The sequence below is a fragment of the Benincasa hispida genome, chromosome 5 (assembly GCF_027475165.1).
Source record: "Benincasa hispida cultivar pf3 chromosome 5, pf3_genome.v1.1, whole genome shotgun sequence".
Classification (NCBI taxonomy): Eukaryota; Viridiplantae; Streptophyta; class Magnoliopsida; order Cucurbitales; family Cucurbitaceae; genus Benincasa; species Benincasa hispida.
In genome coordinates, this window is record NC_143482.1 from 61,828,597 (window position 1) to 61,843,800 (window position 15,204).

The 15,204-nt window shown below is 33.0% G+C and overlaps 2 protein-coding genes, 1 long non-coding RNA gene and 1 pseudogene across 7 annotated transcripts; 1 reads left to right on the top strand and 3 right to left on the bottom strand.

Annotated features, from left to right (window-relative positions):
* Window positions 1-1,232: 1,232 nt before the first annotated feature.
* LOC120078798 (COBRA-like protein 2) lies at window positions 1,233-5,425 on the top strand. 4 transcript variants are annotated; one of them, XM_039033118.2, is made up of 6 exons: window positions 1,233-1,602; window positions 1,968-2,047; window positions 2,706-3,159; window positions 4,131-4,290; window positions 4,645-4,907; window positions 5,056-5,425. In XM_039033118.2, exons 3-6 carry the CDS (start codon window positions 2,805-2,807, stop codon window positions 5,340-5,342), a joined length of 1,065 nt encoding a protein of 354 aa, XP_038889046.1. In that variant the 5' UTR covers window positions 1,233-1,602; window positions 1,968-2,047; window positions 2,706-2,804; the 3' UTR covers window positions 5,343-5,425. The 4 variants fall into 4 exon arrangements, with proteins under 4 accessions (XP_038889046.1, XP_038889045.1, XP_090169563.1 ...); XM_039033119.2 differs by lacking the exon at window positions 1,233-1,602 and adding an exon at window positions 1,637-1,700; XM_039033117.2 differs by lacking the exon at window positions 1,968-2,047 and having other exon boundaries at window positions 1,297-1,602.
* Window positions 5,426-6,150: 725 nt separating this feature from the next.
* On the bottom strand, window positions 6,151-6,842 carry LOC150036312 (uncharacterized; annotated as a pseudogene).
* A 2,231-nt stretch (window positions 6,843-9,073) lies between these two features.
* LOC150036313 (uncharacterized) lies at window positions 9,074-14,802 on the bottom strand. 2 transcript variants are annotated; one of them, XR_016529464.1, is made up of 3 exons: window positions 14,652-14,791; window positions 9,361-10,084; window positions 9,074-9,207 (listed from the first exon to the last, which is right to left on the bottom strand). It is a non-coding gene; the product is annotated as an uncharacterized LOC150036313 (long non-coding RNA). The 2 variants fall into 2 exon arrangements; XR_016529463.1 differs by having other exon boundaries at window positions 9,195-10,084; window positions 14,652-14,802.
* Window positions 11,233-13,759, bottom strand: LOC150036314 (L10-interacting MYB domain-containing protein-like). Its single transcript, XM_090313945.1, has 3 exons — window positions 13,684-13,759; window positions 12,484-12,716; window positions 11,233-12,364 (listed from the first exon to the last, which is right to left on the bottom strand). Exons 1-3 carry the CDS (start codon window positions 13,757-13,759, stop codon window positions 12,221-12,223), a joined length of 453 nt encoding a protein of 150 aa, XP_090170071.1. The 3' UTR covers window positions 11,233-12,220.
* Window positions 14,803-15,204: the final 402 nt, after the last annotated feature.

A 15,204-nucleotide genomic window follows, 5' to 3' on the forward strand; every position in this document is an offset into this window, starting at 1 on the left:
TTCACAGTGTATTGGTATTTCATGTTTCCTAGATTAATTTCGAGCATGGTCCTATAATCTTTCCCTGACTTAGGACTTTCATCCCTACAATTGGTACCAGACTATCTGGTAGAATTAATTTAGGTTTCTGTAATTTACACTGGGTTTTGGTGGGATCAATTGCACTGTGAAAGCATCGAGATTCTTATTGGCAACCAAGCTGTTATAGTTATTTCTCATAATCCTGTGTTTCATGGAAAGACTAATCACTTTAACATCAAGGTATTCTTTTAAAGGAAAAATGGAGATGTGATTCTTATCTACTACAAAACAAAAAATTAGGAGGAGTATTAAGAAAATGCTTCAAAACTCAAACATGTCCATGTTTGTTTGTTTTTTTTTTCTCCTCAAGATGATTATGTCAAAGTTTGTTCCTACTTTCTAACAATTGTTAGTTCATTCCTACATTTTAGGAATTAGTTGTTATTCATACTCTTTAATTGAGAAGCAAGTTTAGGAGCACTTTGTTAGTGGATTGTTATTTTTAAAGCTTTAGTCAAAGAAGCTGTACCATCTCTTTTAGTAGTGGCATCCTTCTGGATGGATAGAAAAAAGAAAATGTTCATCCTCTTCATCCTCAAATGTATTCTCTTATCTAAGCTTCTTCCCTGTGTATTCGCTCCCCCCATCGATAGACAATCCCAACCAAAATAGAAGCGAGTCACTTTGATCTCTTGTTTCGGAGAAATAAGTGGCTCACGAGGTCTCGAAAGAAATATATTCTATTTGATCCCATTGGGTTTTCCGATGTCAGTCTTGCTTATATTTTGATCATTTAGTGAATGAAGATTTTCATCTTCCTACTTCAATAGTGTTAGTAAATAATACCTTGCTTCAACCTTGCAATAACAGAATATTGTTATTTTCTCATATTGAGAAACAACACAACGGAGGATAACTATTTTCACGAGGGTTTATCCCAAAGATAACTAGTATTGTATCGTGAAAACCATTTTCTTGAAAGCAAATTCGACACGATCTCGAAAAGCTCTTATATTTATATCCACTTCTCAATTCAAACTTCCAATGTTTCCAATATTGTTTATTGTTTTTAGTTCAACAACATATAATGCAAAGGTCACGTATTCAAATATCCTCAAAATCCTCTTGCCTTTGTTAACGAGTTGATGTGGCATTTTTTTTTTTTTTTGCCCCTTTTCATTGAAATGGCTGTATGTTTTCATCAGCCAAGCATACAAGCGAAGGATAATCATCATGCGTAGAAGTTTATAACAAAGCAACATCGGAGTCTGAGACATAATGGCTTTATCTCGCTTCCAATCAGAAGAAGCCATTCATTTCATGAATCCCATCGAGCACACAGCGATGATAAACAAAACCCACCATTTGTTTTCCCCCCATCAATTCATCTTCCTTCATATCCCCCATCAAAATTCAAACCCCATTTTCCATTTCTCCTAAATTTTTTATGACTTTTTGTATATTCAAAATACCCAATCCCAACCGGCATCTGCAGCTGAAACACGACAAGCATTACCTTTCAAACATCTTCTGTCGCCTCCTGCAATGGAGTTCCGACCACGACACTTGGCCTCTCCCAAGGTTAGACCAATCGATGTTTCCTAGAATTTCTTGTTTGAATATAAGATGGATAAGATGGGGATGGAGTTTTCTAGAATCTGAATCCCTTTTGGGTTAGGGTAAGGTCTCTTCTTCTTCAAACAAACAAAATCTCAATCGGGTTAGCCTTTGATTTGTCTCCAGTTGTTTAGTTTAATGTGGCTGAGGGAAATGGAACCAAACCATTCTCCTGCATTTCTTTCTTTGTTTTTGGTAGCTTCTATGTGGTGTTATTTGGCAGGCATCATTCTTGCCTTCTTTGGATTTCAATTTTTGGGAATAATATGCCTTTCTTTTTGCTGTTTGTTTCATAACTTAAGTCTTTCAACCATGTGTTTCTTCTGCAGATTGTTATGATCCCTTGGATCCTAATGGAAACATTACCATTACTTATGATATTCAAACTTGGACCACTCGTGGATATGTGGTGAGTTTAATGTTGTGCTTAGCCAAAATGTAAAATCATCCTTGCAAAGATTATAGAGTCTGTTGATTTTGTACGTTTGAGCTTCTAACTTGAGCAATTGTCCACCAAATTTATACCATTAATCTACAACATTATTACTCCATTAGAAACAACACATAAGAATACGAACTCCAAGTTAGACCTTAAATCCGAAACTGGCAAGGGATTTATCTTTCTTTGATAAAAAGAATTCGCGCTAAGATTGGTAAACTGTAATCCGACTGTTTCGTGTGCTTTTAAGTCTTTTAGATAGGCGACTTCCCCATGGAAGTGACTAGCAATTGTGTCAACTATCTAAAAGTCGACCCATCACTCTTGCACTCGGCACGAAACAGACAACTTGATTGGATTTCACTCCCACTGATGGGACAAGTTTTCACGTCTCTTTCTTCTTTACTATTCATGTAGAGATCTCTTCTTTTGTTCTTTCATAACATTCTTCTGCAGAGTTATTGAAACTACTTAACCCAACATAGTTATAAGTTCAAATTATGGAGTGTGATTGCAACAATACCTATCATTCAAAGTTGGTTTTTGCAATTTTGATTGTTTTTATTCATTTGGGATTTTTTGGAAGATAGGAAAGCTATGAACTTTATGGCCAACTTGTCATTCTCAGGGTAGGGTCACTGTCCAAAACTACTATCAGTTCCGGCATGTGGAGGAGCCTGGTTGGAAGCTAGGGTGGACATGGACGAGGGGTGAAGTCATCTGGTCAATGAGTGGAGCTTTTGCAACCGAGCAGGGGAATTGCTCGCTGTTCAAGTTTGACACTCCACATTCCTGTGAGGAGAGCCCTGTCATTCTTGATTTCATGTCAGAGGCATCAATGGAAAACAAGTCAGAGGGTTGCTGCCGCAGTGGGGTTCTTTCTGCTTGGGCTGTGGACCCCTCCAAGTCTTTCTCTTCATTTGAAATCTCAGTGGGGAGCATAGACGAAGATGGCAATGAGCAACCACCCACCAATATTACTCTTATGGCTCCTGGTCCTGGTTACACTTGCAGCCCATTTTTGGTCGCTCATCCAACCGTTTCTTCTCTGATTGATGGCAAAAGACAAGTTCAGGTTTTCAGTAAGTACCCTAAATGTCAATTGCAATGCTAGAGAAAATATTGCTTTTTGCTCTGGAAATTGCCCGAGTGCCAAAAGTATAGCATGGTCTGCTAATTCGTTTTCTGTATCCAATTCTCATATGCTACATGCTTGCTTTTATGATATCAAATATATAGTTACACAAAATATAGTTAAACAAACTCAGGCTTAATATAAACACAAGACGACAGATATTTGACTCAAGGATTTTATTGAGCCTGTGTTTGTGTTCCTAGACTATGGAAGTTTTGACTTATGTAACTATGGTTAGATTGTGTAGGAGAATGAATAACAAACTTTTGAATTTATTTATTTGTAGTGTGTTTTGTTCATTGGTTTTTGATTAGTAAAAGTTAGTATGTAGTGTAAAAGACATTTTTCACAAATCAGAGTTTATATAGTTTGTGGGATCAACAAACCCATAACTTATAATATACGAACTTACAGACAAAATATAGATTCAAATTCTCATATATAAACTTACATACCAAATATTGATTCAAGTTCTAGTAACTTCAGATGAAGAAACCCACATACTAATCATAGATTTAAAAATTAGTAGCTTTAGCTACACAATCCTAACCTATGAAACAAATACAATAAAGTGATGTCTTGTGGCTAGGGCCATTTCTTGTGGTTTGCCAAGAGTGTTCTTTACTGTGGGATCTTGATAGAGGAACAATATAGTGTGTAGATGCTTGGAAGGGGACCCGAGTGACATGTGGTCTCTTACGAGATTTCATGTGTCTCTTTGGGCTTCGATTATAGTGGTCTTCTCTTTTGTGGGGTTTTTTGGGATGTCCTTACTCCTTTTATTCTTCCAATTTTTTTCTCAATGAAAGATTGTTTCTCATAATTTTTATTTTTATTTTTTTTAAAATCCATCTCTTTTTTTTAGGGAAAACTTCACCCAAAATCTTAAAGTAGAAACTCGACTACTGTTATTTGCAGGAACATGGAAATCAACATGTACTTACTCCATATTTGTGGATAATAAGACACCACTCTGTTGTGTCTCACTGTCAGCATTTTACAATCCCTCCATCACACCTTGCCCTACATGTAGTTGTGGATGCAGAAAAGCAAACAAAAGCTCTGTTCAGTGTTCAAGGTGTTTGCTAGCTTGTGTTTTACTGTCATGCTTTAGCCAAGGGATTTTTGGTAAACTTGTGACATTCATTAATCAGTAGCATACTTCTGTTACCATATGATCAACACCTGTGGTATGAATGAACAATTTTTAAAGAGAATAATTGGAAATATATGGTCACAGCGAGCGCCAAGGGCGAACGTTGGGGCAGCATGGTATATCGATATTATGTTACAGTTTTTACAAGTGTTGTGCAGATGCCACAGCAAACCGCCCTATCTTTTATTGATTTTTTTTTTCTATGAAGTAAATTTCATCTTCTCTATTCGTATGCTTTCCTCTTTTTCACTCTATTTTCTTGTAACTTGACACCAGAGACGAATACCAGTTGTCGACCACGGATTCTGCTACTAATCTTTCCTTGGTACGGTGCTCGGATCACATGTGCCCGGTTCGAGTGCATTGGCATGTTAAGACAAACTATATCAACCATTGGAGGGTGAAACTCACAGTTTCCAACTACAACTATGGCAGAAACTACTCAAACTGGAACATCCTAGTGCAGCATCCAGCTTTTAGCCAATCAACAGAAGCATTTAGTTTCAATAGCTCACAACTTCCATCCTTCAGATTTGGAGGTACATTACATAATTATTCTTCTGCAATTTCATTTCGACGAAACGTCTTGACCCGGTGGAACAACGCCTTTATCAAACTGGGTCGAACTGGCTTTACGTGAAAATAAAAGTTCGAGTAAATTGCAGCAGATTTGTTGCGTGTTTGCAGATGAGTTGGCTCTCTTTTGGGGCATTGAGTTTTACAACACAGAGCTTGTGCAATCCACTGAGAGTAATGTAGGGTATGTGACAACAGAGATTCTTCTTGAGAAAGATTTAGAATCATTCACATTAAGCAATGGTTGGGCTCTTCCAAGAAGAGTTTATTTCAATGGAGATGACTGTCAGATGCCTTTACCAGACACTTTCCCAATGCTACCAAATGGAAGTTATAAGCAAAGACTCTCACTTTTCCTCCCCATTCTTCCCCTCTTTTTTAACCTTTTGTTTTGGTGAAAGTATAGTTGGGGTTGTTTGGCAGCTTGGTTTTGCATTGTAATGGTTAAAAGGTACCGTTTGGTAATCATTTGATTTTTTTATTTGGGCTTCTTGTAGATTTGACTAATGATAAAAAACAAGTTCAATCCACTAAATATTAAAAAAGTATGGATACACTCGGTAGACTTGATACACATTTGATATGCACTTAATACAACATTGATATACATTTGATATCCTTGATATACTTATACATGCTTGATGGACTATTAATAGACATTTAGGGTGTGTTTGGGAGTGATTGTTGAAATAGTGATTTTAGAAAAATAGATTTTGGAACAATTAATTATGTAAAATTGATTGTTAGACAATCAAATTTATGTTTGGTTCCAAATTTTTTTAAGTGATTTTTAAATATATAAAAGTGATTTTGAATTATTATGTTTGGTCCTAAAAGTGGTTTTAAAATTATCAAATTACTAAAAAGGGTATTTTATAGTGAAATTTTTATAAATAGAAAAATCTAAAAAATATTCAAAAAGTTCTAAGAGTGCTTGTACTTTTGAAACTTTTTGTTATAAAGTGTAAATATTTTTAAATATTTTTTTTTATATTTAAAAGGCCCTTATTTTATATTTGGATGTTTATTTTATAATAAATATTTAATTTTATAAATTTATTTTCATTTGTTTTATTATTAAATTATTATTTGTATGATTGGTATGTGAGGTAAGAAAAAAAACACATAATAAAAACAAAAGAAAATTTAGAACATATATCTCATCCAATCTAGAAATGTATCATTATAAAATACTTAAACTAGATATTATCTATTAAAATACAAATTGTATAATAAAAACATTAATGAGATAAGAAGTCTTGCAATTTTCTCCTTCTCCTCTTCCATCTCCCTTCCATTACAAGAAATTTCACTTTCTTCAACAACACTCAACTCGTTTTGGTCTATCACTTGAGGGGAGTAAATCTTTATCATCGTCAAAAGGCTTGAACTCAAAGTTAGTTGTAGAATGAGTTCTTATAAAATTATGAAGTGCCATTGATGCAACAACAATCTTCACTTGTTTATCAAAAGGAAAACTATGCATATGACATAACATTCACCATCTGTTTTTTCAAACACCAAATGTTCTCTTGATCGTACACCTTAAAGATGAATGTCTATGGTTAAATATTTCTTTCTTATCTCTTGGTTGACTACCACAACGAAAATCAGGAAGATGATATCTTTCACCTTTATAAGGGCCTAGATATCCTTTCATTTGTGGATATTTAGCATCAACAAGATAATATTTACCTGCAAAATGGATAGTAACTTTTAAAAAATTATAAACTATGCAAAGTTTAATATTAAAAATTTCAAAGAAAACCTTTAGGTGGATGAGGAAAATTTAAATGAGGTATTCTTAAAGCTTCCATGAAGATACATGAGTCATTAGTAGCACCTTCCCAACCAGCCCAAGTAAAAGTGAAGCACATATTAAAATCACATACGACCATAACATTTTAGTAATACCTTTTCTACTAATAAATGATTTTTTTTTTTTAATCTTTAGGAGGAACAAATGATATATGGGTGCCATCAATTGCTCCTATGCAATTTTTAGTATGGCCAATAATCACTTCTAGTACTAAACTAAACTGTCTAGAAAGAGTTTCACCCAAGTGTTGAAACCTTTCTTGAATCATTCTATTGGTTAATCCATACCCTAACGTGATAAGGAACATGGCTAAAGCTTCTTCTATTGGCATATCCGAACTACTTTTGAGGCTATAATTTTGATTAAGTGTCATCAATAATTGAGTAAACACATGTTTTTCCATCCTAAATTGTTGATGACACCTAACATCATGTCAATTTAAAATTTCTGGAACAAACTTGAAACCTGTGTGAAATAAAGTTCTACATGGTTCTTTGTTAACATATTTTTCAAAATGACTCACAACCATTGTACATCCAATATCAACTAAATGGTCAAATTCTTCATCGTCACCATCGTCTAAAGAGCTATTAGTCAATCATATCAGATGACATTTTTGTCAACAAAAAAAAACATACAATTAACCATGAATGTTTTTCAATCATATTAGACGACATTTCTAAATCATAAGCAATTTCAATAGTTCATGAAAAAGAAACAACAAATGAAAATTAAAGTCTTGATCTAAGGTAGATAAAAAATTTACACCTGCCAACAAGAGCGTAGCTCAACTGACATAGTGTTTGTACTATCGACCTTAAGGTCTGAGGTTCGATTTCCCCAAACACAAAAAAGTATCAATATTCGACTTTTTTTTTTGCTTAAGCCATTCAATTTTTGTCTCAGGCTTCTTGAATTTTTTTTTTTTAAATAATGTTATCTTAATATATATTGACAAAAATAGGGTATATGAGAAAATATTTTTTAAAATAGATGTTTATTGAAACTATTGACAAAAGTAGGGTAGTGAAATCGTGTACGGGGTACACGATTACCGTTTAATCCAGTCAGCACCACGTCGGCTGACTGGTTGACTGGTCGTATGGAAACTCGTGGATCGGGTCTACGATTTATTTTTTTTTTAAAATATATTGACTAATTATTTTTTTAATTGGAGATGTGCAACAATATTAAGACTTTAGGAACGGGTCCACAAATTTCTTCATTATTAAACTTAATTATATATTTAATCTACAATGAAAACATAATTATCTTGCACTCATATTAAAAAAAAATGTCATGATATTAAAGAAGATTTACAATTAGTTCTTTAAATTACAATTTGAAAATGAAAGTTTACATGAATTTTAAAAACGACCCCTTGGCCCTTACTCCTCATAGGGTTGTCTTCGTGTCCCTCTAAATTAGGTTCACCCTGTTGTCGTTGTCATCTACGACAAATTCGTGTTTTGCACTGAATATTGTTGTACATCTCTGATAAAATTATTCTGTACAATGAAAAAAATAAATATTAAACAATATTCATATCATATATATGGAAAATTTCTGATTTTAAATCTCTTACCATGCAGTAATAGTAAGCGTCTAAATTGCCTCGTGATTGAATTGTACTAGGAAAAGTAGCCATCTGATACAGCTGGCCCATTTGTTAATTATCCATGTGGACAACGATCATGTCGTCCATGCCATATATATTCCACGTGGATTCGACGTTAGTCTTGGTCGTGCTTACCTCTTAAATCAATCTAGTGTAGTGCTGGGAGTGTATAGGACAACGAAGGTATCGTTTGTCGCAGACCGAACTGTCTCAACACACAATCTGGATGAACTAATATGATGCAATTCGAAGGATTTTTCTGTCTTTCATTATTCCATCGACTTTTTTTTTTATTTCTATTTATGAACCGTTCATTCTAATCACCATTCCTCATATAATTCTATATATAAATTATTTTATTTAAAATTGAATTGCATTTTTTATTTATTTAATTTTAAATAATATATATAAATTTGAAAATTTGAATATATAGTTATATTACTTACATTATAGAATATCAAATGAAAATAGTGATTAGTAGTGATTAGAAGAAGCGTCTAAAAAATAAAAATTCGAAAAGAAAAAAAATTTGGATGATGCCACTCTACTATATAGAAGCAAGAGGGCTAACGGTCAACCAGATGTCTTCACCATAACAACAGTAATCAACTAAGGATGACCAAATTTGTTGTGTGTATGACGTCCAAATATTTGACAAAAAAAATGAAAAAAAGAAAAAAAAAAGATAAGTATACATCCAAAATGTTTTAAATATTCATTAATATATACATTTGTTACCTGATTGTGCATCAGTCTGTCAAATATTTTTCGATGCACGAGCAACATATTTGCTGACAGTTCAGAGACAGCTAATACACCACTCCATCTAAAATTATAAAAATTACAATAAATTTATATTCTTACATAAAATGATAACGAAATAAATATATAAATGAAATAATATCTGGTACTAAGTGGACAATGATTTGGGGCCTGTAACTTGTGGTGCTATAATTGAAAATCTATCATAAATCCATACCTGTAGCAGTATCAGTGGCCCCACTATTTCTAACGCTTGTGCACTAGTAGCCCGACAAAGTTCTCTATACAACCATGCAAGACATGCACCACCACCCACGAGTACATACCAGTGTGCTCGAAATCACAGTAGCCGGAGAAACATGAGATGCACTAGAGTATTTGACTTGTCAGCGAACAAAAATCCTCCAATAAGCTACATAATGTATGCTCGTGCATACCTACGTATGCCGATGTCATCAGCATTGGGAGGTAATTTTGGAAACTGTGACGCCAACCAGGGGATACTCAATCTTGATCCTTTTCAAATCATCTGGTAGAACGCCTAAGAGCTCTTCACAAACGTTCTTCCAGTCATACTGTAGTGAACCTGTCAATGGTTGCCCGTCCACTCGTAAACCAAACTATATGGCAACATCCTGCAGTGTGATCATACATTCCCCACAAGGCAGGTGAAATGTGTGGGTTTCTGGTCTCCAACGCTCAACTAGAGTAGTAATAAGGTGCCAATTAAGCTGGATAAAACTGATTTGTGCAACCCCAAGTAAACTTGCATATTCAACGTAGGGAATAATGCGGTGATCAAATGGGATCATATGTTGTGCAGACGTCTCCCTTCTCCGACAACTCAAAACTACTGTAGAAAAACTATTCCATATTGATTTTGAACGATGCGTATATTGTTGATATAATTGTACAGGATTAGAAGAACCAGGCTCCAATATCTAAGAAGTTCAAATTACATTACATAATAAAATCCATCACATAAAGATACATAAAAGTACATAAAAAGATACAATTACATGAAGAATAAATTCATTACATAAAATGTACAATTACATAAAAAATATAAGTACATAAAAGATACAATTACATGAAAAATATAAGTACATCTAACATACCAAAGATCTTGATTTGATTCCACTACAATAATTTCGTAGTGTTCTATCACACAATATTTTTTTACGACAAATTTTAAATCTTCTTTAGTATTAAACAACATTCCTTTATGTATTAAACTACAATTATCTACACATATATTCCTTTACTCCAAAGTAGACCCTCCTTTACTCCAAAGTAGACCCTAGTTCACATGTTGAATTTGTAATTTTCCAATCTATTTGGGTGAACATATCCGACGGTACCAACTCAAGATCATATTTCCCACTACTGTCGTTTCCAAAAATTTATGACATATTTATTATGATTTTTTCAACCGTTATAGTTGACAAAAAAATATGTTAATATGTCAACCCAACAAAATCCATTTTGTAAGTTAACATATAAGATCTAAATATTATACATTTAAATCCACCCAAATCTAAGATTCATAAACTATACATTTAAATAAGCTCAAATCTAAGATCCATAAACTATACATTTAAATTATCCCAAATAAAAACAAAATAATATATCCATGAATCATACATTTAATTCAGCCCAAATGCAAACAAAATAATATATATATGAAACAATCTTCATTTTTATAATCATATAAATATATTTCTAGATTCAACCTAACAAATACATAATCATCCAACAAATTAATCATAAAAAAAAAATAGCCCAACAAAATCAGCCTAACAAAATTTAATTCCTGATCATTCATGTATTAGACATGCGAGCGGAGATATTCTATACAAAGGAGTTTGTATAAGACCGGACCACGAAATGTTTAGTCTCATTATATAACACCGTTCATAATAGAGACTTATATTTCACCCGGATAACCATAGGTAACATGACCTGAATCTTGAGTGAGTTGTGACAACTGCCTATAAGGATGATCCTTTGATTTGTATGAGTGAAAGTGGCCAGATCGCCGACTCAACAAGCCTACTATTTTGGAGATTCGTCTAATTGGGGAGCTGGGAACATAGCTACACAAGATGGAATTCACTCCTTCCCCAAAGCAGGGGTAAGTAGATAAATTGCTCCCTTAAGGGCTGATTCCGGGTCTTGAACAATGTAGCGCCGCCCCTTCTCCTGCCTTGAGAAGAGTTTTGTCATAGTAGGACTATGATCTATTGTTCGGGATCAGTGGTACTTAAGGAGACAAATAACACTTATTTTATTCATTAAACAATGTGTATATTTACAAAACAACGAGACTCTGGGAGAATTAGGACATCAATCCCAACAAAAAGAAACTATAGTTTATATTGTATGTGAGACAATATTAAAACTATAGGTTATATATTATATTTGATATAACATATAATTTAATATAAATATAATATGATAAGTTAGTTATCATATTTATTTATATTTTTTTTTATTATTATTTGAATAATATTCCTCATCTTTTCTCTCCAACCACTTTAATAGGTGGTTATTGTTTTTATGGCAAAAAGGAGAATAAAAGAAAAACAGTTTTTCTTCTTCTTCTCTACGATTTGCTATTGCAGATTGAACAATTGAGAAGTGTTCTGTAATCTTGTGTTCAAGAAAGCTTTCTCAATCTTCTTCCTCTTCCATCTTAAACTTATCCCTTCTAATCAAAATAGTCAGAACCCACTCTCGGTTCTCGCCCCGAGAATACGAAGGACTCATTTGTGGTTGTGTATGGGTTTCTGTTCGAGGTTTCTTGAAGAAGGTCTTCAAGTTGTTCATGACCGTTCGAGGGAAGGTTTTCTACGAAGAAAAGGTTCTTCAAAGATAATGTATCTTGAACCATTTTCTTGAAAAAACATACTGTAATTTAACTTTAAATACATATCTGTTGTATGTTTGCTGTAAATTTTGTGTTCAATAATTAATAGAATTTGAACGATCCGCTTCCGTTCAAGGTTCTCCTCACACGAGTTACTTCACATCTCTCCTATTGTATCATCTGTAAAATCTCCAACTCTATCATAGAATTAGATATTAAAAAAAAAAAAAAAAAAAACTTGAGATGGGACCCATGCACCTTCTCCAGTTACTACAACATCTTTGAAAAGAATATCTAACTGTTCTACATTTTGTAAGCCTTTTGTGCGATATTTCGCTATCTCATGAACGACCTATAAAACAATAATAGTATGGTCACCACACTATTCACTCTAACATTAACTAGTTAAATTGAAAATTATAATTTACAGAAAAAGTCAAAGATCACTTTTATTTGTTCATCCCACTATTCATTAGTTGCATCAATAGTTTGTCTTAAAGGATCCCATCCTAATCCTATTACAACTTCCACCAATTTGTTCCAAATTTGCCAATCTTTCTTTAGTGATGTCCACTTGTTCTTCAACTGTATGTAATCATAATTTCTTCTAGTATTTTCATTAAAGTTCTTTACCACATTTCTCCATCCAATTTTATTGAAATGATAGTTAGGTTTGTTCCCATTTAAAGTTTCGCCAACACACACTTATATGAATGTATTAAGAGTAGTATCGTTCCAAATAGTCTTTCTATGCTTATTTTTTTCATCACCAGGTTCTAATGGTAGCTATCGTTCCAAAAATAAGCACAAATAGACTGAAAGAAAAATGGTAGAAAAATTCACAAATTATTAGAGAAGAAAATAAAGTCAAATACAAAAAGAAAAATAAAGAAGAAACATACAACTTTTATAGTGGCACAATCTATGCATCTCAAGGTGTAAACTTTGAACTATTTATTAATGAGCTTGTTAAGGTGTATTCGTTATCCTGAGATGAAAGGTTCTCTTACCTTGCACTAAATATACACATACATATACAGATGTATTTTGGTTACATTAATAACGTAAAAGTTGATTAGGGTTATCCTTCCAAATGAGAAAGAGAATTTATTCAAATAATGACAAATCAAGACATTGCCATTTTTCATTTGTTTCAAAACCACACTTCCCTTAAAAGTAAAAATTCAAGGAATCACTCACTCCCATGTTTGCTTTCCTAAGTTCATTTACAAACAGAATATACATGATTTCAAAGAAAATCATATATACAACTGAACCACGTAGAGAAGCGACTTTGATATATACAAACAATATATATCAAACAAAACAAAATTAAAAAGTCCAAATTACAAGCTTTACAACTTTGATGACCGGATCGCCACAAAATCCATCCATGCTTTCTACGGCGTGTGATAATTTTTGTCGTCCTGTTCTTGCTAGAAATCTTAAATCACCATCATCAATCAAGAGTATTCAGTTTGAGTTGTCAAGATTTAAAAGATAGCTAATGACCTAGCTCCTAGACGAGTCTGCACGTTCCATTCGAGCAGCTCGCCATGACAGTGAATTGGAAGATTTTAATAGCATGCCCAAGGCCGATAAGCAAATTGCTCTTACAATTTACAGACTAGTTTTTTGTGATATGTTTTAAGAAAAAAATATTTGAATGACTCTGCAGGCCGCTAGCTTTCTTGTTATGAAAGTCTACACAAGGATGTTGAATATAGCCTGAAAGATCGTTTCTCATTTTTCAGCACCTTCTAGGCAACAGAGTCAATTTACAGGGGCTATTTGGTCTAATAGAGATTTTTAAGGTAGTTTTTCCTCCTTGTTTTGGAAGAGTATTTATATTTAACATAATGTAGAGAAATCCATTCTGCTCTACTCCCAATTCACGTCTTCCTCAGCTTATTCTATTTAAAAAGTCATTTCGCTTAGAATATCATTCTGTACCTTGATTTTTGTTTCATTTTTCATTTTTTGTTTTTTAATTTCGGTCCATATACTTTCAGTTTATGGACTTTTAACAAATCTTAAAATTAGTCTATACTATTAATTTATTGCTAATTTTTTCCAAACAAAAACGTCTATTAACACTAATATATAACATGCTTGTACATAATAATCCATAGGTCGGAAGAAATAGGCAATATGCAATTAAAAATTTACTAATAAATGTTCACACTCATTTACTATGAAGTTGGATTCCTTGCCAGTATTATTCAACAATTAATCATTTAAACTTTCATTTTGATCTTCCTATTTTGAATTCAACCTTTTGTGTTCATCTTTAATCTGACATGATTTTCATAGGAAAGAAATTGTTACGATTTTATCAAGAATAATGGGCACGTGTGTGTTCATAAAATGAAAAGGACAAACATGTTTACACAAATCTATAGGACCTTTCCTAATATGAATCGGTTCCTTGTCAACTACCTTGAAAAATCGCATGACTTTCGGAGTTGAAATCTTGAAGTCTTTATCAAGAATAGGAATCGTGGAGACAAAATTTTGAAATCTTTATCAATAATAATGATTGTGGAAAGTTGTTTATAAAAATTGAAATAGATGATCATCCACACGAACTGATAATCTTTATAAAAATTGAAAGGACAAATAGAAGAGAAGAATTGAACCCGAGGAAGGAGAATGAACAGTGTTATCGGAGTGAGGTTGGAGGAGATCGTTGAGAGGCGATCCAAGCTTCTTGGTCTTTGGAAAAGTTCGTGAGAGAGATCAGAGAGAGGGAAAGAAATTATTTTAGGGCATAGTTTCATAGTTAAATATAGAGGTATTTTAGGTATTTCAAAAAATTTATAAAATATGTGTGACTCTCGGTCCATCACTATTACAAAAACCACCTGTAAACTGATATTTTAGAAATCAATTTTAAATTATTTTGATTTTTTCAAAATCAATTTTATTTTCTTGTCAAACATGTTTATTCTAAGGGAAAGTGATTTTAACAATAACAAAATTATAAAATCACTCCCAAATACATTTTTAATATACTTGGTGTACCATGATTGAAAATGACTATTTATTCTAAATGTTGTAAATTGAAAGGCATTTATGTAAATAAAGATTTGTGACAATTTTGTAATTAAATAATCTTCTTCAATTAAGACTACTTTATGTTGAAAAAAATGAGGGTTGTCGCACAGAGAGGAGAGAGAGAAATCACATAGA